The sequence below is a fragment of the Octopus bimaculoides genome, chromosome 22 (assembly GCF_046866305.1).
Source record: "Octopus bimaculoides isolate indiv1 chromosome 22, ASM4686630v1, whole genome shotgun sequence".
Classification (NCBI taxonomy): Eukaryota; Metazoa; Mollusca; class Cephalopoda; order Octopoda; family Octopodidae; genus Octopus; species Octopus bimaculoides.
In genome coordinates, this window is record NC_142949.1 from 6704040 (window position 1) to 6729267 (window position 25228).

General features: G+C 38.2%; 1 protein-coding gene across 1 annotated transcript; it reads left to right on the top strand.

The window, feature by feature from the left end:
- Positions 1–594: 594 nt before the first annotated feature.
- LOC106872766 (uncharacterized) lies at positions 595–24200 on the top strand. The gene is made up of 2 exons (XM_014919899.3): positions 595–3872; positions 23745–24200. The coding sequence occupies exon 1, from the start codon at positions 1334–1336 to the stop codon at positions 3869–3871; it is 2538 nt and encodes an 845-aa protein (XP_014775385.1). The 5' UTR covers positions 595–1333; the 3' UTR covers position 3872; positions 23745–24200.
- The last annotated feature ends 1028 nt before the right edge of the window (positions 24201–25228 follow it).

Consider the following 25228-nt stretch of genomic DNA (forward strand, 5'->3'; position numbering starts at 1 on the left):
GGAGTGTGAATGAAAAGAATAGAAAATACAAGTGGGACGAAGATAAACGGTTCCACAACAGTCCCACGTGACTCCTACAACCATTATCTCATCCTCGTCTCCCCTTCTTTCACCTTCAGCTCAAAATATCCCTCCCACTCTCACTCTGTCTCTCTTGCTACTTTTTCAAACTATTTTACGTCTCCTCCTCCTCTTTCTTCCATACATTTGTCAGTTTGGCTCTCTCTCTATATATATCTCTAGTCTTTCTTTCTCTCCCTCTTTCAGTCTTTTGTTGCACCCTCTTTCTGTTAATCATTCCGCACCTCCCCTCTCTTTCTTGTTTCTTCGTCGCCACCATCGCCTTGAAATAGTTCCACCCTCCGTCTTCTCCTCCTCCACCTCTCTGTGTTGTTATAATCTCTCCCTCCACTCTCTCTTTGTCAATATTTTTCACTCTCACTCTTTGTTATTATATTATTTCACTCTCACTCTCTCTTTGCTATTAATCTCTTTCACACACCCTCTCTCTTTGTCATTAATATCTCTTACTCTCACTCCCCGTCGCCACCATCGCCTAGCTTTCTCTACCTCCTCCTCCACCACTGACTCAACATAGGCTCTCCCTCTTAATTTACAACCAACACAAAACTCGTTCCCCGCAAGACTAAAAGCTTGTCATTCCGGACTAACCAGAGCAGGTGAGTGCAACACAGTCGGACCGGACGATGATGGAAACTTTGAAACACACAACTTTAAAAAACTAAATCAACGTTGGTGGAAAAAAACAGATGACACAATCGGTTCAGCTTTAAACTCAAATAATCGGATTTTATTGTGATTTACTCGTCATGTAGACATTATAGCTGTTTAATGATGTCAACATTTAAATGTTTTTTTCCCCTCCCGCTTCTGTCTATAATGACGTGAAGGGCTTTTGCTGATATGACTAACAACAATATTTAAACTCTCCTACTATTGTGTCCTCTATACTAAAAGCTATCGACAAGTGGTGGTGTATCTACATTTGAAGCGGCTTATCTTTTCGTTAGTGATGTTATTTCATTAAAGGATTAATAAATAAAAAAGCTTATCTCAAGTTTGGAGCGTTACCTACACCTCACCCGCCCGGAGTTATGTCAGTGCGCGGAAGAAGACTACTCAAAACTGACACCTAACAAATATTATTCGTATTTGTAAGTTAAAAAAATGCTCTATATTTCTTCTTTCTCTTATTAATGTGTTTCTCCTGCTGTAATTTATCTACAAAACAAACCAGTAATGAAAGTAACAGCGTGACTACTTCGAGAGAATTATTTAAAAACACCCCTGTCGATCTTAATGTGTTTTAGACATGGAAGTACGTATAAAGTTCGGGAAACACACCGAAAGTATTTATGATATCAACATTCGAGATGATTGTCGCCCTCGTGTTGGAGAGAACTCGAGTTCTTCTGAAACCGTTGTGATGGAACCTGCTATATGGTTTAAATGCCTTGTCATTTCTTATATTCACCTGGATTGTGATCTTCGGCGAATTAAATTTCGAAAGTCCTTTAGACTCTGTGGCGGGGGTGTCACACTCGAGGCAGAGACTGAAGAAACTTTACAAGGTTCCAATACCCTCTGTTCTCATTACCGTTTCAGCGAAAAGTCTATCGATGCCACAGACTATGCTGAATGTTACGATTTTGAATGTTTCTTGGACGAACTGTTTGACCAAGCTATCGAGTGTCTTAACAATTTAAGACGTAAAGAAATCACACTCGACAAATTCCATTCTCACGTATTAAGACTACTTCATTGTTTTGTGTTTCCGTCAATAAAATTTACCACTTGTGATTTGCCCCTTCTCTTGCAATCACAGGATTACATTTACGAACAGTTGAGTAAAATCGAAAAAGCTATACTGAAACAAGACAAACTTGTTTTCCAAACTGAATCCTCACTTCGTTCGCAAAGAGAACGTTTATTCCGTACGGAAAGCTTTCACAAAGAGTCTTATATTAGACATAACTGCAAGTCTGAGTTTCTTGAAATCCTGCTCAAAGATGTCGAAAGGGACATTTTTAAGCACGACAGACTTCTGGATGAATGTCAGAGAAAAATCAACAACATGAAAGAGAGTCGAAGCCAAAATATTTCCATGTTACAAATTTATCGCAAAGATAGAGATGTAATTCACCAACAATTGACAAATCTGGAAAATATTCGCGAAAATATAAAGAATGTGATTGTAAGGCCTGCATTGAAAAAGAAAAAATTTCGGCGCAAGAAATTACAGAAGAATGTATTTCATGATATTTATAATGAAGTTTACAAAAAGTTATTGGAACAAAAAGAAAAGTTGCAGAACCAATGCTTCATTAAGGTGAAAATGGTGACAGTTCGCGAAGCTATAACTATGTCGATTCGAGATATCCAATCTGTTGGTGAAACTTTGGGTATAGACGTAAAAATTGATGGTAGTGAAAGGGCTACAGACATTCTGGATGTCAATGAAAAACCTGATTATTGGAAAACACATAATGAAAAGATAGCTTACATTTTAGCTAATCCCAATGAAGCACACAAAATTCACGCTTGTTTTTGTTCTAACATCAGAGATAAAATAAATGCCTGTATTGATGAAAATGTTATGTTTAATCTTGGCACTTCGAAGAAAGATACGTCTACTGAATTTTGGATTTCGCCTGCGGAATTGAGTATTCTAAATCAAAATACAATCACAACACATCAACGTAGAAATCTTTCATATAATTCCCTTTCAAATTCTCCTGATAGTCTAAGTTACCAAAGTGCCAGTTCTATGGAATTACCAGAATTAGACGATAGCTGCTGTTTGAACAAAAGACAGTCCATTCTAAGCGATTGTTTCAAAACCATTCCTATGAAGTCTTCTCTGGATAATATTTGTTCTGATATCAAAAGTCACATGCAGAAGATGACCTACCAAATTCTACCGCCACTGCTTTCTCCTGAAGATATCTCTCCAGCTAAACTGTGGCTGATTTATGAGAGTCACCTGTACTTAAATATTATGGACGATATTTTTTACCTTTACTCAACAGCCTATGGTTCGCAATGCCAAAAACTCATCAACAATATTGCAAATTTTTCTGTTACAGAGTTTATAACCGATGATGATTTTGTACAGCATCTCTTTTCTAAGTGTGACGTGTATGATAGCATCGACCAGGTAGATTCTGGCAAAAATAGCAGTAATAGCAGCGAAGAAGAAGAAATTCTGAGCACTGGTAACTTTCGACTGTCTACCTCACTAGAAGACTTGAAGTGGCGGGGAAGTTTGGTGAGGAATTTGTACAAGCGAGCTGATGAAGAATGCTCGAATCTAATGGAATCTCTGGAAATTTGTCCACAAAGCAACTCCTTACAGAGCTCTGTTGATTCTAATGAGTCTTTTATGAGCTGTTTATCTGCGAATCCCACAGCACAAGAACCAGTTCGAAAAGAGATTCCTTTAGCTAAACCGTTCAGGAATTCCCAATACAACACATTCAAGTTTAAACAGTTGTTTACTCCAGCTCTAGTCTACTTGGACAATCTTTCAATAACCAGTAGCATTGTCGCCAAACTCCGTTGTTTAACACGAATGTTTCATTGCTTGAATTCCACAATTTCTACCCTTTGTGCCGTCGATAATAAGCAATATTGTGTTTGTTCTGATGAAATACTCACTGTAGCCATATTGATGTTAGTAATGTTGGTGGAACCACAGAAATTGAAGACATTCTACATTAATTTATTGGTTATTGTTGATCTAATGGCACCGTGCCTTATTGGAGGTATACACGATTGCAGTTTGACCACATTCTACAGTGCCTTCCAGTTTATATCCGACCGTATTTTCCTTATGACTCAAAAGAGATGAGGTAAATGATTCTTCTTTATATATTTTTTTTCTGCTCGTTTCATTTTTAAACCTCTATTAAATTGCTGTGATAAAGTTATATACTTTTAGAGAGCCACGGAAAAGATAATGTTTTCCGTTTGAGGAGGTCACAGGTCATACAGTACTTAACCCCGTGACATCGAATACATTAATTGACCGGTTAATCTGACCTGTAGCAATATCCTTATTGGACTAAATTGAAAGTGCTAAAAATAGATAAGCTACTCGCATACACAAACGTATAAGAAAGCACAAAACAAACACGTACACACATACATGTATAATACAAGCACACATATACAAACGCGCGCGCGCGCACAGTGCCATATCAAGGCACGTGCACACTGGTCAGTTGCCTTGGAACCCCAAAAGGTCTAGGAGTCCAATTCTGGTCTGTGTTCGCTGTGGGTTGATGGCAATGGATATATTCTATAGGGCCTATAATAATGTTGCTAAGCCGGCTCTGCATACATACATACATATACACAAATACAAATACCAGAGGTGGGTACCGTTAATCCGTTAACCAAAAAGTTAACTTCGTTAATTGTTAATCCGTTGAAAACGTAACTGGTACTGACGTTAACCCATTAACGTTAACATTCATTGAAAAAAGGCATAACTACAGTTTAATACCCCACTGAATTTGTTGCCTCATAACTTCCAGAAAAATGGATACTTTTTTAACGAAACTTTCACCAAATAATCGCTTATATCCTGTTGATTGAGTGTATGTAAAGATTTATTGGAAAAAAAAAAACTTTTCCGAGTGGTTGGAAAGAGAAGTTTCGGAAAATTCAGAGAACCCGACATTTTCCTCCTCATAACTTTCTGGAAAATAGGTTTTGCAAACATTAACCGTATTTTTTAATGAAATTTTATACAGATACCTTTCAAACGGTGTAGATTACAATTACAAAGAAATTTATAGGCGAAATGTTTGGAAGCGGGCGGGGAGATTCTGGAAAACGGAGTTTCGGATCAGACAGCCCACATAAATTGGAATTTCTCCGTTTTGACGGGGATTTTTTCCGATGTTTTTCACCAAAGTCTTCAGAATTATGGGAGGCATCTTTTCCGAAACGACTTTATTCACTACACACTTAAAACCCGTGAGAAACATTTTCGACTTAAAGGAAAATTGCTAATAATTCCAGAGTGTGGGGGGGGGGGGGGGGAATCTAAAAACGTCTTAAGTGTTCATATTAATCTGTCAAATGTAATGCTTATTTGTTCACGTTATTTTGAATTATTCAGATTCAAGGAGGATGTCCACAATAATTGCTTGTAACTGTAAATTTTTACAGATTTGAAATTTTATCAGTGGGTGCTTTGTATACCACTGGTTTATAGTTATGTAATTTTAGCTGATCTTGTTGAGTAAATTTGACTTTTATGGGCAGGTAAATTTAATTAACAGGTGTAAAAGCAGTAACATTATGGATAAACACTAAAATTGAAATTCTTAATGTATCTTACCTGTTTGATTTGTTACTAAAATTATCCCAGATGACAACCGACAAAAATGTTGCCACTTTTCAAGAGTGAGGTACATTAAGTGAGATAATTTATATATGCGTTTGTCTGCAAATTGGTGAGCTAGAAGTGGTAAAGCTGTGGAATAAGAGAGCCCTTACCTGAAAAACAGGTAAAGATTAGCAAGAAGGGCATCCAGTCAGGCCCTTCACCAGACTCTGGCACCTGAGGTTGCTTTTGAATATTCTGGGTGGGCACTAATTTGTAATAATGCTAAAATGGGGTTTTGAAATAAGTGCATCGCTGTAAATCTGAGGGTGCACCATTGAATAGTGAGGCGACAGTGCCATCTAGTGCACCTGCTTAGTAACTGGAAAAGAACAAGTTGTAAAATGGTACTATGGTAACATATATGTCTAAACGACGTGAGCATGAAAATACAGGTGTAAAAATCAAAACACAAACAAACAAATTTATCTCGAGTAATTGATTTCATCACCCCCCCCCCCTCCTTCGAAGAGTGACTAACAAAGTGTAAGTCTTGATGAGATTTGAACTCAGAACATAAAAGGCCATGGCAAAATATGAAGCATTTTTGTCTGACAATGTATCGATTCCACTAAGGGTAAGAGTGTAGAAAAGTATATTAAGGGCCAACTTTTGGAGACAAGGAACGATTGATTAAATATCCCTACCTCTAACTATCTCCTGGTACTTAGCTGATTCTCAAATTCCCCGAGGTCGACTTTGCTTTCATCCTTTCGGGGTCGATAATTTAAGTACCAGTTGTGTACTGGAGTTGATCTAATCGACTGACCCCCCCTCCCCTATAATTTCAGGTCTTCTGCCTAGAGTAGATAAGAATGAGTGAACAAAGTTTATTCTGATTGGATATAAACTTTGAACAAAGTAAAGGGATATAACTAAACATACATATATACACAGACATGACAGAAGTGAATAGACACCCTAATAATTGCTAAAATTTATTTGAATCTGAAATTATACATTCAAATTATTTATTAATTATTATAATGTGAATATTTGATATTTAGTAGACATGCCCTTTGCATTTTTCAATGCAAGGACCCTATTAGGCATGTTATTGATCAGATCATGAATATTTTCTTGCCAAGTTTCATGCAGTAATTCTCAAAAGATCTGGCTTTGACGATGCTTTCTTGTTCTTTTTATGAAGTGTCCTGTCCATTATGCCTCAGGGCTGTTCAATAGGGTTCATATCTGGTGACTGGCTTGGCCATGGAAGCTTTTGAGTGCCATTCTCTTCCAACTAATCTTGGGCCATTTTAGCTGTGTGACAAGGATCCCCGTCTTCCATAAATAAAGAGCCTTCTTTAATGATTTCACCATTGGAGTCCCTTCTACAATATGGACACCTATTTATGAGTTTATATTTCGTTTACACTCCACCAGCTCTGATCGACCATTCCTCCAAATTATTCCCCAGACCAGCACAGAATAGCTGCCGCGTTTCATTGTTGGCTGCAATTTTTTCACATCCAATTCTTGATCACAGAGTCTCCAGACCCACACTCGACCACTGTCAGAAAATACAGCAACTCTAGGCTCATCAGAGAATATGACAGTGTCCCAAAATGCTAAAATGGCCTCTCCATCTTCTCACTGGCCCAATCTTTTCTCCGCTTTATGTTGGCTGGTTGAAGAAGTGGTTTCCTTCTTGCTGCTTTTCCATAGTAACCAAGTTTGTGGAGATACCTGACAGCTGTTCTGGGACTAACATCAGCTTGTTCTCTATCAGAGGCCTTGCAACCAGGATTATCCTCCACATTCTCTTAGCAAAGAGAAGGGTCCTGTCAGAGGGCCCTGGTTGACCTGGACAAGGTGATATTGACTCCTTCCCCTCTCTGGTGAATTGCACAATCATTCTATTAACTGCAATCTTGTACTCTACCTGTAAACCATCAAAGTCCATCACTTGGACTACGAAACAACAACAGTTCTGTATTCTGGCTCCTGAACCCTAATAGTCTGGTACTCATTAACCCTAGTCAGTGCAGTCCTCTGATCCTTTAACAATCACTGGCTTGTACTCTAATCAATTATGCATGATAGTCTTGTACTCTAATAACTAAATTATTGCAGTCCAGTTTTGTAGTCATTAGACCATCACAGTTTTGTAATCTAACCATTAAACCAGTGCAGTCCAATACAGAATATTTTCTTATTTAGTCAATGTCAGTGTAAACCGGCATCTCTCATCTATCAGACCTTTTGATCAAAGACATTCCATTTGTGACCATTCCTGTCAGTGAAGCAAACTTACTATTTTCTTATTTCTTTATTGCCCACAAGGGGCTAAACATAGAGGGGACAAACAAGGACAGACAAAGGGATTAAGTTGATTACATCGACCCCAGTACGTAACTGGTACTTAATTTATCGATCCCAAAAGGACGAAAGGCAAAGTTGACCTCGGCGGAATTTGAACTCAGGATGTAACGGCAGAAGAAATACCGCTAAGCATTTCGCCCGGCGTGCTAACGTTTCTGCCAGCTCGCTGCCTTTTCTTATTTCTAATAAGTGAAGTTAAGGCTGGAGTGAGAATTGTCTGCTATATTTAGCAGGTCAGTTCTCCATATTGATTTGACCTGCTACGAATAGCAAGCAGACAGCTCTCACTCCAATCATGGCTTGGTTTCTTAGAAATAAGAAAGAAATAGAAGCTTTGAAGTAAGAGGTCGTCGAAAGTTTTCCACCCCTTAGTCTAAATGAAAAAACAAAACGAAAACCTAATGAACAGCTTCAATCTACAGCTGTATAATACCTTCTGACAATTTATGGATTAAAGGACGGCCAGGTTTCAGATATCTACCCTCAAGCTCTTTAGACCTCCTACTTTGTCTCTTTTAATCTCTTCTAGAGACTTCAGGACGCAACTTGTTAATCTAACAAGTTGCTTGGCGGGTTAATAAAGTGAGGGAAACATTTGTGAGAAATAGAGACATAGGAAGACGGTAAGAAGGGTAATGCTTTTAGGGGGGGGCAAGGAACATGCTATGTCCCTTGTAACAGTTATGTAGTTGCATATGGGTGTATGTGGGTGCTGGTGGGTGTATGCCGGTGCAGCTCAGAAAGTGTGATGTTACTCTTGTTTCGGTCATTTGACTGCGGCCATGCTGGAGCACCGCCTTTAGACGAGCAAATCAGCCCTGGGACTTATTCTTTCTAAGCCTAGTACGTATTCTAGCAGTCTCTTTTGCTGAACTGCCAAGTTATGGGGACGTAAACACACCAACATCGGTTGTCAAGCGATGTTGGGGGGACAAACACAGACACACAAACATATACACACATATATATATATATATATATATATATATATATATATATATACATATATACGACGGGCTTCTTTCAGTTTCCGTCTACCAAATCCACTCACAAGGCTTTGGTCGGCCTGAGGCTATAGTAGAAGACACTTGCCCAAAGTGCCACGCAGTGGGACTGAACCCAGAACCATGTGGTTGGTAAGCAAGCTACTTACCACACAGCCACTCCTGCACATATGATAATGATGATGACACACTAAGGTCAATGCAATTGACTAGTCCTCTCTCCCCAAATTTCAGGCCTCGTTCCTATAGTAGAAAGGGTTATTATTATTATTATTATTAAGATGGCTTGCTGGCAGAATCGTTAGCACACTGGGAAAAATGCTTAGTGGCATTTTGCCTGTCGCAACATTCTGAGTTCAAATTCTGTCAAGGTTGATTTTGTCTTTTATCCTTTCAGGTTTGATGAATTAAGTCCCAGTGAACCACTGGGGTCGATGTAATCAATTAGTCCCCTTCTCTAAAATTTCAGGCTTTGTGCTTATTGTAGAAAGGATTATTATTATTATTATTATTATTATTATTACGTCCTTCATGGAGTAAACATTTCCTGCAACTGGAGAGTTATCATTCGTTGGTGTTTGATTTCAATTAGCATCAGTTTCCAAAACAGTCTGGTCCATATTCGCACCAATCATGACAGCGCCAGTTGTGGACCAATCACAGAACTCTGAGAGAATGAAAAACAATTCAAAGGAAGTCAAATGGAATCAAAATATCAATGTTGTTGTCTTTTTTTTTTTTTTTTTTTTTTTACAGTTGTAGTCATGTGACTGTTTGATAATCAGTTCTTTAACCATTGCCTACATAATAGATGACTGGGTGTATATAATTGAGGTTAGTGGGTGACCCATTATACACTCACACATATATGTACAGATATATGTAAATATACATACACACACACTATATATATATATATATATATATATATATATGCTTACAAATATACGTACACACACATATGTAAACACATGCACACTGCTTCTACACATACCTACTTATACACACACACACACACACAAGCACTTAGCTCTCCTGTCTCTCTCATATATGTATGTATACTCTTTGTGTTTTGCCATTTTTACACCTTTTTGCATCTATACTAATAACAGCCTAGAAAAAAACCCCTCAAAATTCAGTTAATTGCAAGCTTTCATAGTGTTTAAGTTTATTCGTTCAACCTTTTGTTTTACGTCTGCTTTTCCATCCTGGTATGTGTTAGGCTGCTACCAGTCACCGATTTTATTTTATTCCACTGGTCGTCAAAGCTGTAGAACTGCATGATTGTCTTGTTTGCTTTAGTCATTGGCCTGTGGCCATGCTGGGGCACCACCTCGAAGGGTTTAGTTGAACAAATTGACCCGTGCTTATTTGTTTTTTAAACAATGCTGTGAAGGGTGGGGGTACACAAGCCCAATGATACATGCACACACACACATGTACTCATGTGTGCACAAAAACACAGGGTGGACCAAAAGTCATGCACCAAAATTAAAACTCTTGAAATATATCTTGCATGTTTCAAAACCAACACTTTATATTAAATTACAAAGCAAAACAAATTAGTGGTGCATGACTTTTGGTCCACCACACGTAATACAAATAGTAAATGAATATATGCATATATATGTACATGTATGTGCATACCTACATCTACCTGTATATATATATATATAGATGCATATCTGGGTACAGGACGTTGCAAACAAAACGTAGACAAAAAAGTAATAATAACCAGAGTACAGAAAACACAGGCCACATAGAGAACATTTCCTTCATCAGCTGCCACCATTCTAACACTGGTGTTTCGAAGAGTTAGGGTTATATATATACTAGCAGGGATACCTGGCGTTGCTAGGGATTAAAATGGCATAGTTACTCTTATTACTTGTTTCAGTCATTTGACTGCGGCCATGCTGGAGCACTGCCTTTAGTCGAGCAAATCGACCCCAGGACTTAGTCTTTGTAAGCCTGGTACTTATTCTGTCAGTCTCTTTTGCTGAACCGCTTAGTTAAGGGGACTTAAACACACCAGCATCGGTGTGTTTAAGTCCCCGTATTATAAATCTCTGAGAGATTTAGAAATATTATATTTCTAATTTTGCTGATCAGTGAATAAACTTCACTATGATTATATAAGTTTGCGAGAGCTAAACAGGCCCCTTTAACCAGCTGGCAAACTACTTCAGGCTGATGACGAGCAAAGACTCAGAAACATGTCCCTGAATGCTGGCTAGGCTGGGTGGAGGAGCTTGTCTCCCCCTCTCAAACTTAAGGACACAGTAATTGTGTCAAGGCCGACAGGAAGCGGTCCAGCTTCCTAGGGCTAAACGGCAGTAGTGTGTTCCTTTCTTGGGATTGTCACATTAAGTTGACAATACACTACAACTTTATCGCTCCACTACTGCTTAAATCTCTGAGAGATTTAGAAATATTATATTTCTAATATATATATATATATATATATATATATACTTTATGTGTCCCAGTTTTTGGAATAAGTATGTCATAAGTTATCATTATCATCATTTAATCTCAATGTTCCATGTTGGCATGGGTAAGACGTTTTGACAGGGTCTGATGGGTCTAAGGACTGTCGAATGCTCCTGTGTCTATTGTGGTATGGTTTCTATGGCAAGATGCCCTTTCTAACGTCAACCACTTTACAGCATTCCCTCCAAATCTCTACATTTTGTGCACTCACACATGCACAAAGTTGAAAAAAAAAAAAAAAAACGTGGTACTCAAATTTTTTCAAGATAAGATTAAATATTCGTAACTGAAGAAATTTGAGCAGGGGTTACTCCTGTTGGTATACAGATACTTTGTAAAGAGAGGCAAGATTTGCATACAACACAAATTTCTACTCACAGCTACAGCAAACATTAGAGGTAACACAATAGTTTTACAAACACATTCACAGGCACATAACTATGAGCTCGAATATCCAAACAATGAATTACTGTTATATATGTTTGCCTATTATACACATGTACAAAAGTTGTGCATTTACTTCTAATGTTTGACAAGACTTGAAGGTACATGGTACTTTGTTCAGGAAACAGAAGGTATACTATAAGGTATACTAAATGTTTTTATAAGTCAGTACTATGTTCTATTGTGTCAGCAGTGCTTTTACATTATTTTGTTAAGGTCATTTCTACAGATATTCTGTAGAGCCAGCATTGATCTTTGCTGTTTTGTATCGAGACGTCAGATGTAAACAGACAATGTGATCGAAAACAAAAGTGGGTAATGAGCGTATTTGCCATATTTCGGGGAATTGTTGCCCCTTCTTCAGCACTCCTCTAACCTAACATTTACATAACATTTATATACCAGCCCCCAGGAGTGTGTCTAATATGTAAATTGTTATATCCAATAACTTAACACTGCTGTATGCAGTGGCTGTATAAGCAATGTGTTAGGAGGCAACCGTGAGTTAGATGAGTACTGATGAAGGAGCAATAATTCCCGAAATATGGTATATACACTTATTACCCACTTTTGTCTTCGATTACATTGTCTCTTTACATCTGACATCTTTATATGAAACATCACAAAAATTGGTGCTGATTATAAATTCCACAGAATATCTCTCTTTACTCTTTTACTTGTTTCAGTCATTTGACTGTGGCCATGCTGGAGCACTGCCTTTAGTTGAGAAAATTGACCCCAGGACTTATTCTTTGTAAGCCTAGTACTTATTCTATCGGTCTCTTTTTGCCGAACCGCTAAGTTACGGGGACGTAAACACACCAGCATCTGTTGTCAAGCAATGCTAGGGGGACACACACACACAAATATATATACATATATACGATGGGCTTCTTTCAGTTTCCATCTACCAAATCCACTCACAAGGCTTTGGTCGGCCCGAGGCTATAGTAGAAGACACTTGCCCAAGGTTCCACGCAGTGGGACTGAACCGGGAACCATGTGGTTGGGAAGCAAGCTTCTTACCACACAGTCACTCCTGTGTGTGTGTGTGTGTGTGTGTGTGTGTGTGTCTGTGTGTGTGTGACATAAATATTTTTATCTGTGTATTAAATTTTTTTTTTTTTTTAACCACTGCTAACTCGAACCTTCCACCCTCAAGTTCGGTCCACCATTAATTTTCTCCTTTCCCCTCTCCCCACCTGCTAGTTTTGGTCACCTCTAATTTGTCCATTCTGAAACACTGATATCTGGCAATTTAGTTATTTAATGGTCGGTTTTTAAAGCTAACCTTTGCAACTTGACACCTCTGTTTCGTCCACTCTCTCTCTCTCTTCCTCCTCCTCCTCCTCTGTTGTAAGGTCACTATAAATGACGTATCATCTATCTACCTATCTATCTATCTAATTCAGTCTTACTGCCTCTCCCCTGTTATTGTATACATGCTTGTGTTCTCTCATGTACACTGTCCTCGCTGTCTCTCGTTCTGTCTATCAGTCTCCCTCTTTCTTTGTCTGTGTCTTTCTCTTTCTTTGCTTGTCTATGTCTCTCTTTCTCGTCAGTAGTCGGGTCATTATAAAAAATATGACATCCTTTCATCTGTCTCCGTCTCACTCCCCCTCCTCCGTCTGCTTCCCATTTAATCCTACTTTTCGTCATGCCTCCTCCTCTCCTGTTATAGGTGCATACTTACTGATCTTAACTAACACATTCTATTTACTCCCTGCCTCCTCCTCTCTCTCTCTCTCTCTCTCACATCACATCACCATTACATACACATACATATGCATTCATACATGCGCCTACACACACACACATTCACATACTCAATCTTTCTTGCATTCATTCACATTTGTTCGTCATTGTATAAAACCGTGTTCTCATCAACTTTTGTTTTTACAATTCACAGCGTCCCATTGGCGAGGCACTAAAAGATAGCCTTATGACACATTCTTTTATTTTTTACTCATTTCATTCATTGCACTGTGGCCATGCTGGGGCACTGTCTCGAAGAAATTTTTTATTTTGACTGAATCAACACCAAACCTTTTTTTTTTTTTTAGATTTTAAAGTCTTATACTTATTCTATCGGTGTATTTTGCCGAACCACTATGTTACAGGGATTTAAACGAATTAACTGGTTATCAACTCGTAGTGGTGGTAGAGGTCTCTCTCTCTCTCTCACCCCCCCCCCATCGTCGTCGTCGTCATCATCATCATTGTTCTAACATCCACTTTTCCATGGTTCCATTAATTATATGAAATTTGTGTTGAAGTAGATTTTCCTATGACCAGATGGTCTTCTTGTCACAAATCCTCGCCCATTTACATGTAAAATAATCTTTTTCTTTCTTTTCTGTTTGGCTGCACCTGCGGAAATGTGATAGTTTATTGAAAATTTTAAAATTTTGGTGTATTGATGTAGTTTTCCATGCTGAATCTCAGGAGATATTTCACTTTTTCCCCGAAAAAAAAAATAGTTATAGAGGTTTAAAGTTTAATAATTTTTACCCAGTTAGAAAGCAGGATTTGGAAGCTATCATTTTGTGCATGACAACACGTGTTGTCAACTGTAAACAAATGAAATATTGGTGGAATTCTGCTTTACGTACCCCCTATAACCACTCGTAACTTTTTATTTTCTGGGAGCCTGTCGTATATATGTATATATATATATATATATATATATATATATATGTGTCTGTGTTTGTCCCCCTAGCATTGCTGGTGTGTTTATGTCCCTGTTACTTAGTGGTTCGACAAAAGAGACCAATAGAATAAGTACAAGGCTTACAAAGAATAAGTCCCAGGGTCGATTTGCTCGACTAACGGCGGTGCTCCAGCATGGCCGCAGTCAAATGACTGAAACAAGTAAGAGTATAATAACATAAATAATATATAAATATATGCATGTATCCATACATATATGTACATACCAACATCTATATGCATATATGGGTACAGGACATCCCAAAAATAAACGTTAAACACAATAAGAAACGAAAACATAAAAACGTAAACAGAAAACGAACTTTTTCGAACAACGAAAAAAACAAAGAGAAACGAGACATGCAACATAAAGAATATTACCCTTCTTCAGTTGTCCCTGCTCCATCTCCTCCACGTTTCGAAGGGAAGGACAATACGCGACTTGATAGATCGCTGACCACTACATTTATATTTTTTTCTCCTTGCTTCTCTCCTTATTTCTTTCTGTGTTCTTTTCTGTGGAAGAGCGTAGGCTTGAAATGTCAAAGACTTTCTCTATTCCCGAGCGTTAAACTAATACATTCATTTGTTGTTTACACCACCTGTCTTCGTCTGTTGTTTTTTTCGTAAATTCTCCCATTTACATATATATATATATATATATATATATATATATATCTAAAGAGCAGAGGTTGTATATGTGAGTGTATGTTTTGTTGTGTCTAGGGAGAGTCATTATGCTAATATTATTATATTAATACACACACTGGTTCAGTTCCACTCCTTTATCAGTGAATCAGTTAAACATCTAACCAACCAACTAACTAAATATTTATTTAAGGTGTTGGTTAAACAATTGATTGTTTGTCTATCAAAGTTCTTTTGTTCTTCTTCACAACCATCTCAATTTGGTGTCAGATGCAACGACTTATTGCATCGAAGTTGTGGGTCTGTACACACTCAGTTCAAATCCTACCAACATCAACTTTGACAGTGACAAGTCCCTTAACCCCTTGGAGGTAGTTGGGGTACTGCAGCAAAAAAAAGCCTAGTGGAGCCCATCCTTTTCCAGGCTAAACTCATTTCTACAGGTGAGCGGACTGAAATGTTTTGTTCAAGAACACATCACCCAGTCCAGGGATTGAAACCACAAACTTACAATTGTGACTCCAGCACCCTATCCACTAAGTGACCTACTTCCACTAGTGGTACTCATTTCTACACTGGAGCAATGTGAAATGAAGTGTCTTGCTCAAGAACACAATGCATTGCCTAGTCTAGGAATTGAAACCACATTCTTAGGATTGTGAGTCTAACACCCTAACCACTAAGCTACACGCCTCCATTTTATATTTACTCAATTGGGGAGGTGGGGTCGATAATCTAAAGTACCACTCAGGTACTGCAGTTGATGGTACTCACTACTGTGTCCCCGCCCACTTGAAATTGCTAGTACTAGTTTTACTTGTTTTATAAACAATTAGCGTTTTTGGTTATCACTAAGAGAAACAATTAGTCTTGATAGCAACACCCTAAATTATAGTTTTCGTTAATTACTATATTTCCAATTATGAAACAGGTCATCGTTTTATCTTCCTGTCCTTCTTTCTCTGAACTTCCTTTTGAATTAACTGGAATTTCATAATGATTGGAGGGAAAATTTATATTTTGTGTGTGTATGTGTGATTGCTTGCATGTGTGTGTGTATATGTATGTATGTGTATATCTGTATCTTTGTGTGTTTATGTATGCAAATATATGTAGCTATGACTATGATGTGTCATGCCATGTGTATGTGTGCATAATGAGTAATAGCTGTGTGTATGTGTGTATGTGTACATACGCACTTATGTGTACATACGCACTTGTGTGTACTGTGTTCCAATGACCTAGTGGTACACTGATGAAGATAACTATAATTTGCTTAACCCATTACCTACCAGTGATCTCATATATGAGATCACTTAAAAATTAAAAATTTCGTAATTATCTGTCAATATTTGCTATATCTACTAGGTATATTTCTCTGATATTCAAATGAGGTTTGCTAATTTTTCACTCAATATCTCGCTTATTTCTATTTAAAATGTTATTTTGAAATGTTATTTTGATCCTTCCAGTGTGTTTCTAAGGCTGTTTTATGCTAGAAATCAAAGTTTCATAAAAAAAATTCCAGTTAATAAAATTATGGGAGATAATGGGTTAATAAGTTTTCATGTTAAATAGTTATTAATTGGAAAAACACATGTTTCTGTCTATGCTAATATTTCTGTGTGTGTGTATGTGTATGTGTTTGTGTACATCTGTGTATATACCTATGTTAGTGTTGTCTGTCTGTGCATATACATATGTTTGAGTCTATACCAGTGTGTGTGTGTGTGTGTGTGTGTGTGTGTGTGTGTGTGTGTGTGTGTGTGTGTGTGTGCGCGCTTATATCTGTTTGTGTGCGTGTGTTTCAACTGTATCAAAGAGGAAAAAAAACAAAAACAAAAGCATTCTAAACATTCGGACACTAACAGGACACCATATCTCATCCACCAGGTCCGAAACATTATTGATGATGATCCCAGAAAATCAATGAAGGTCATCACCAACAATCTTTTGTTGGCATTGGTTGACCTGGCTTGGTCTAAAGCAGAAGACATTGGCACAAAGTGCCATGCCATAGGATTGAACTCAAAACCATCCAGTTGCAAAGTGACTCTCTCAACTACAAGGCCATGCTTGTGTCTTTGTGCACACAAATACATGTGCATATTTGTGTGTGTGTGTGTGTGCACGCGCATACAATAAATATCCTAAGATTAAATCCATTGATTTATCTAATTCCTGAAAGCAACCAATCTGAAATCTGCATGCAAGAAGAATATTTCCTGATAAGCCGCACAAATCATCCAAGAGCTATAAATGATATCTCTTTGCCCCTGCTTTACACAGAAATGACTAATCTGTCTGTTTGTCAACTGACAAATCTTTTTATCTGAATAACGGAGGAGTGCTGAGTACACAATGGACACGTGTGCCTGTGAAACTATATACACTTGAGGAAGTGTGTGCACACATACATGCATGCACACTCACATGCATGCGCGAGGGGGTGGCTGAAAAGTTCCTGGCCTTATGGTTGTTGTGAAAGGCCTGGTTGGAGGCCCAGCCTTCCGAGTTCTTTTCCAGGGCTTAGAAAAACTGAAGGACTGCTGCAATAAGTGTGTACATCTGAGAATGGAATATTCTATTATTTTTTTTTTATTCTTTTACTTGTTTCAGTCATTTGGCTGTGGCCATGCTGGAGCAAATCGACCCCAGGACTCATTCTTTGTAAGCCTAGTACTTATTCTATTGATCTCTTTTGCTGAACTGCTAAGTTACGGGAACATAAACACGCCAGAATCAGTTGTCAAGTGATGTTTGGGGGGAACAAACAGTGACTCACAAACATATACATTTGACTTTCGCCATGCTGGAGCACCGCCTTTAGTCAAGCAAATTGACCCCAAGACTTGTTCCTTGTAAGCTACTTGGTCCTTATATCCCTTTCTGAATTTTAAAATTTGATTATTTATTATACACAGTGGCTGTGTGGTAAGTAGCTTGCTTACCAACCACATGGTTCTGGGTTCAGTCCCACTGCGTGGCACCTTGGGCAAGTGTCTTCTACTATAGCCTCGGGCCAACCAAAGCCTTGTGAGTGGATTTGGTAGACGGAAACTGAAAGAAGCCTGTCGTATATATGTGTATATATATATATATATATATATGTATGTGTGTGTATATGTTTGTGTGTCTGTGTTTGTCCCCCCACCATCGCTTGACAACCGATGCTGGTGTGTTTACGACCCCATAACTTAGCGGTTCGGCAGAAAGAGACTGATAGAATAAGTACTAGGCTTACAAAGGAATAAGTCCTGGGGTCGATTTGCTCGACTACAGGTAGTGCTCCAGCATGGCCGCAGTCAAATGACTGAAACAAGTAAAAGAGTAATATAATAAAATTTAAATTTTGCTAAATTTAGATATACATTTTACCCCCTGTACCCTTAATGCCCATTTAGATCTCATTGTGACCTCCTTTGTTTTCTATTTTAGGCCCCTTTTAACTGATAATAATAAAATAGTTTGTCACCCCTACCCTCCCTCTTTCTGGGCATATACCACTAGGTGTAGGAGTGGCTGTGTGGTATGTAGCTTGCTTACGAACCACATGGTTCTGGGTTCAGACGAATTCATATTTCAACAAAATGACATCAGGAGTTCTCTCTCCTGCTTATCGTTTATACAGATGTAACAAAGAACAAAAAAAAAAAACACCCATCCGCCAAAATTTAATGAGTTCAAGCCACTCACCCAATGAGTATTTCTGCCAAATTTGGCAAAAATCTGTTCAGCCATTTTCAAGTAATTTTGCAAACACACAGACAAAGACGAGCGACTGCAATACCCTGCTTTTTCTTACACGTGCAGGGTAATAATAGTAATAATAATCCTTTCTCCTAAAAGCATAAGGCCTGAAATTTGGTGGGAGGGACCAGTCGATTACATCAACCCCAGTGTTTCACTGGTACTTAATTTATTGACCCTGAAATTTCGGGCCTTTTGGCTATAGTAGAAAGGATCATTATTGTTTTTATTAATAAGGCAGTGAGTTGGCAGAATTGTTACAAGGCGGTGAGTTGGCAGAAACGTTAGCACGCCGGGCGAAATGCTTAGCGATATTTTGTCTGCCGGTACGTTCTGAGTTCAAATTCCACCGAGGTCAACTTTGCCTTTCATCCTTTCAGGGTCGGTAAATTAAGTACCAGTTAAGCACTGAGGTCGATGTAATCGACTTAATCCCTTTATCTGTCCTTGTTTGTTCCTTCTATGTTTAGCCCCTTGTGGGCAGTAAAGAAATAAGAAACATTAGCACGCTGGGCGAAATGCTTAGCGGTATTTCGTCTGCCGCTACGTTCTGAATTCAAATTCCACCGAGGTCGACTTTGCCTTTCATCCTTTCAGGGTCGATAAATTAAGTACCAGTTAAGCACTGAGGTCGATGTAATCGACTTAATCCCTTTGTCTGTCCTTGTTTGTCCCTTCTGTGTGTAGCTCCTTGTGGGCAGTAAAGAAATAGGAATCGTTAGCATGCCAGACATTAAGGCAATGACCTATGTATCTGGCCATGAGGAAGGTGTGAGTATTTGACTCGCATAACAGCCATATCCTTGAATGATTAAATAAATGTATGAACAAACTTCGGTGAATGCAGTGCTAGAGTTACCATTGTGCTTAGGAGTGCTTAAGCATAGGGCCCAGGGTGGGGGCTCATCTTCCTGCCCCCAAGATTTTTTTACGATAAATTTTCCAATTGTCAAACATTCAAATGTTATTCCTAAAACTTATAAAGGTGAAATTAATAACGAGAACACTTTTACACCTTATTTTATTTTTAACATAAAGAGGCCAAGTAAGGGTCCTCATATGTAATGGGTCTCCAAGGGCCTCATTTGTGCTAAATCTGGCACTGGCTGCATGAGTTGAGTATTATGTATCACCCTGCATCTTTTCTTTACAAAACAGTAACATTTTGGGAAGAGAGAGAGAGAGAGAGGGGGGGATGTATTTGGTGATACATTCTATCAGAATGAGTCAGTCTCTGAACAAAGCTGTTGTGGTTTAGTTTTACCAGCAGGAAAAACAAAAGTGAGACTCAAGAGGGTAGAGTTCCATGTCAGAACCACTTGTCATATAATATAATTAGATGTGAGTGCGTGTGTGTGTATATTCATGCAAACTGCATCTGGAGGCAAGGCTTCGCTTCTGCAGTTGTGGGGAGTGTGGAGTCATCCTTTGATAACCATTATTCATAGGTCTGTTCCAACCTGGGATGGTTGTGTCTGTCCAGGTCCCATCTAAGGGCTAAATAGATTTCCAAGGGAAAGAGGAGCCACCCCACTGCCTCCATGTTTTTTTTCACAAAACTGTGGGGAAGGCAGCTCTTCTAGAAGAAAGATGCTCTGATATAAATCTTTTAGTTGAAATGGTAGGAGTCATGTTGCAATGCTTGTCACTGGAACCTACTATGGCAACCGAGAGAGTAGCAAAGATGTTGTGCAAACTCTTGTCACTTAAATCCAATGACACTACAAATGTCTCATTATCCATTTCATTTTTCTTGCATGTGAGATGGCTATCATATGACAAGACGAAGCAATCACTATCATGTGTATATATATATATATATATATAGAATGTTCTCTAAGTAGAATGTTTTCTATGTGGCTTGTGTGTTTTCTCGTCTCTGTTTTGTTTGCAATGTCCTGTACCCAGATATGCCCCTATACATACAGGTGGATGTCGGTATGCACATACCTGTACGTATATATGCATATACTCATTTACCATTTGTTATATATATATATATATATATATATATATATAATGTATGAATACCCATCAGAGTGTAAGTATCTTGAGAGAAAAGCTGAACATTAGAAGCATCAGTTGTGGTGTGCAAGAGAGACGATTGCGCTGGTATGGACATGTGGTGAGAATGGATGAGGATAGCTGCGTGAAAAAGTGCCACACCCTAACAGTTGAGGGAACCCGTGGAAGAGGTAGGCCCAGGAAGACCTGGGCTGAGGTGGTGAGGCAAGACCTTCGTACATTGGGCCTCACCGAGGCGATGACTACTGACAGAGACCTTTGGAAATGTGCTGTGCGTGAGAAGACCCGGCAAGCCAAGTAAGATCGTTGCCAATGCCCCTGGACTGGTTCTTGTGCGGGTGGCACATGAGATGCACCATTTTGAGCGTGGCCGTTGCCAGTACCGCCTGACTGGCTCCCGTAGGATTTTCGAGCGAGATCGTTGCCAGTGCCCCTGGACTGGCTTGTGCGGGTGGCACATAAAAGACACCATTTCGAGCGTGGCCGTTTTCGTGCGGGTGACACGTAAAAGCAACCACTACACTCTCTGAGTGGTTGGCGTTAGGAAGGGCATCCAGCTGTAGAAACTCTGCCAAATTAGACTGGAGCCTGGTGTTGCCATCCGGTTTCACCAGTCCTCAGTCAAATCGTCCAACCCATGCTAGCATGGAAAGCGGACGTTAAACGACGATGATGATGATGATGATATATGTGTGTGTGTATGTGTGTGTATATATATATATATATATATATATATATATATATATATATATATATAGTCAATGTATCATATATCCGAAAAAGCTCACTCTAAAGCAGATCAGTGTTGCATTTATATGTTGTTAAGTGTTTGTTCAGTCATTGGCATTCCATCGGTCACTCTATGACCGGACATAGACTTAACTTCATCATCATCATCGTTTAACGTCCACCTTCCATGCTAGCATGGGTTGGACGATTTGACTGAGGACTGGCGAACCAGATGGCTACACCAGGCTCCAATCTGATCTGGCAGGGTTTCTACAGCTGGATGCCCTTCCTAACGTCAACCACTCCGAGAGTGTAGTGGGTGCTGTTATGTTCCACCGGCACGAGGGCCAATCAGGCGGTACTGGCAACGGCCACGCTCAAATGGTGTTTTTTACATGCCACCTGCACAGTAGCCAGTTCAGCGGCACTGGCAATGACCTCGCTCGAATGTTTTTTCATGTGCCACCGGCACAAGTACCAGTAAGGCGACGCTGGTAACGATCACGCTCAAACGGTGCTATTTATGTGCCACTGGCACAGAAGCCAGAAAGCTGCTCTGGCAATGATCACGCTCGGGCAGTGCTGTTAGCGCTTCACTGGCACGGGTGCCAGTCATTGAATTTGGTTCAATTATGCATACAACATATATACATCTATATCTTAAGTAGGTAGGGTAAATCCTAGCTGTTTCCTCTTGAAGAATACCTACTAATCCTATTATTACAATCCAGTATGTAGTTGTTGATATAAGATAGAAATCAGAATTCAAAATTTCTGGAAATATTGTTTAGAGAGTTATGTACCAAAACAGGAAATTGGAAATGTTTTGGTATTAATTACGATCTCAGATCAAGTTACTTGCTATGCAAGTACATCTCCATAATATTTTAATTTTGTTTTTTCCAGTTCACTTTTTACTTGCTATTTTTCATAATCCTATTACTTTACCTTATTTTATTTTATTTTATTATACTATTTTAATTATTTAATTCCTATAATATCCTATCTACCATTTCCATTTTAATTACCATCCAAATTTTCTTTATTGTAATCCTTGTTTTTTTTTATTATTATCCATTTGCTTTCATATTCTTTTTATTCTATGCTTTTTGTTGTATACTTCTTTATTTATCTAATTATTGATATGACGACCAGTGGAGGCGCAATGGCCCAGTGGTTAGGGCAGCGGACTCGTGGTCATAGGATCGTGGTTTCGATTCCTAGACCGGGCGTTGTGAGTGTTTATTGAGCGAAAACACCTAAAAAGCTCTACAAGACTCCGGCAGGGGATGGTGGTGAACCCTGCTGTACTCTTTCACCACACCTTTCTCTCACTCTTACTTCTTATTTCTGTTGTGCCTGTAATTCAAAGGGTCAGCCTTGTCACACTGTGTCACACTAAATATCCCCGAGAACTACGTTAAGGGTACACGTGTCTGTGGAATGCTCAGCCACTTGCATGTTAATTTCACGAGCAGGTATTTCCGTTGATCGGATCAGCTGGAACCCACAACGGAGTGCCAACAAGACAGGACCAAACTGAACTAACAAATTCATTTTATGACCAACAATGGTCAATGGTCCTAGAACCATGAAGTGGCACAAGCTGTTGGCTTTTGAATGTTTTTTGAATGTTTGTGATTCGTCTGATGGAAACAGTTTTTTCTAATGATGTAGTTTCCAATAATTAATTAAAAGTTCGTTGAAAATAGCTGTAGTGGATGACACGTTATCTATCTATCTATCTATCTATCTATCATATATATATATATATATATATATATATATATATTTATATATATATATATTTATATATAACGATGACCACTAAAGTGGACATTTAATGTGCTAGAAATAGACCACATGTTTAATCCCCTAAGATCTCAGATATTTTTTCTGAATCTCTCTGATTCTTTTAATGTGCTAGCTTCCTGGTAATAAATTGATATTAATTAATATCTGATTTTTTACCCTATGTTTTAATTATATATATATATATATATATATATATATATATATATATATATATATATGTATGTATATGTACGTGTGTGCCCATCTGCTGATGGTGTGATGGAGAGACAAAATAAACAAGTTTCTTTATTTCTTAATTGCTTTTTTTTTAAATTAAAATTAAATTAGTATTTACTTTTCTGTTTCTATTTTCAATTCTAAAATATTCCTCTTTTAATGAAATTCAGATATGTCGCTGTACAGAGAAAAAGAGAAAATCCCAGACCAAGACCATGGTGCTGATCCTAAAGACAAGCCACTCCCGGTGCTAAGAAAGCAGGTGTGATCATTGTTTTATTGGCCATTCTTTGATTCCACTGAACACTGAGATTCCAGGTTGTGAGGTCTTTTATGATGGAATTCTCTGTTTAAAGAATTGGGCAATAAATTATTTGAGTGTAATTGGTGTTTTTTACAAGAGAGGAAGGAGGCTGCAGTTGAATCTTGGGATTGAACTCCTCTCACACACAACTGCCAAGCCAACAACCATTCCAGTTTTTTGTCCAACACAAATGGGAAAAAATATACACACACATAAAAATATATATATGTATGTATGTATATATATATAGATACACACATAATATATATATATATTTGTTTTGTTTTGCAAATTGAAGTCAATAAAATATATTTAATGTCAATATTTTTGAAATATTTTTGAAATGATTACTACAAAGAATGTTATGGAAGATTTCCATTGTTTGAGAACCAAAATCCTGAATGCTGTTTCAGTTTATGCTGAAAATAGATCCGTTTCTGTTAGTTCCGTTGCTAATTCCATTGAAAAATGCATGAGCACCACACAATCTCATACTGTGTTTCATAATATTTCTTTGACGTTTTCAGTTGATTGAATTGAAACTAGAATGTTGCTTCTGTATTTTTCTACCAAATTCCATATCTGGGAGAAATCTTAGCTTTATTTGTTAATTTGTTAACAATTCAGTTCCAACAGACCTTTGATCAAAGAGCTTCCAGACCTGACCTTCCCCCTATTTATATAGACATAGTATTTCTTGGACTACTCCAACTAATGTCCTGTGTTTTTTTTTTTTTTTCTGAAATGGCTAGGTATAATTTAAGAGGGATTTGACTGCTATTTCTATGTGCTGTCTGTTATCAGGTTGTTGTTTAGTCCCTTTGTGTGATTTCAACAGATCTTTGTTCAAAGATGTTCCAGAGTTGAGCGTCCTATTCAGAACATTGGTACTGACATTTATAGCCCCAGGAAGACATCTCCTCCAGCTGGCTAATGACACACATTCTGTGTCTGATTAGTATTTGCAAGGGGAGGTCATCACTCCTATCTCTAGCCTTATGTGATACACATGGACTTCAGTTTCATAAGACCCATTTGAAGTCTGTAGACCATTGGTTGAATTAATAGCACAAATCCACCTTGCTTCCTCTGCTAAAGGTATTTGCCAATACGCATGCTTCAAATTGAGAGTGGAGAAAAATTTTGCACCTGACATACCAGAGAAGATAGTCCTTTTCCACAAAGTTATATATTTCATCTGCTAAGAGGTATGTTAATAATTTTCAGAATAATGCTATATAATATATCTATAATTGACTGCCTCTCCTTTTTCTTTGTCCTTCTGTGTCAGCAGTGTCTTTCATGTTGGCATTCACACTGACATTCCACTTTCTATAATCAGTAAGAAAT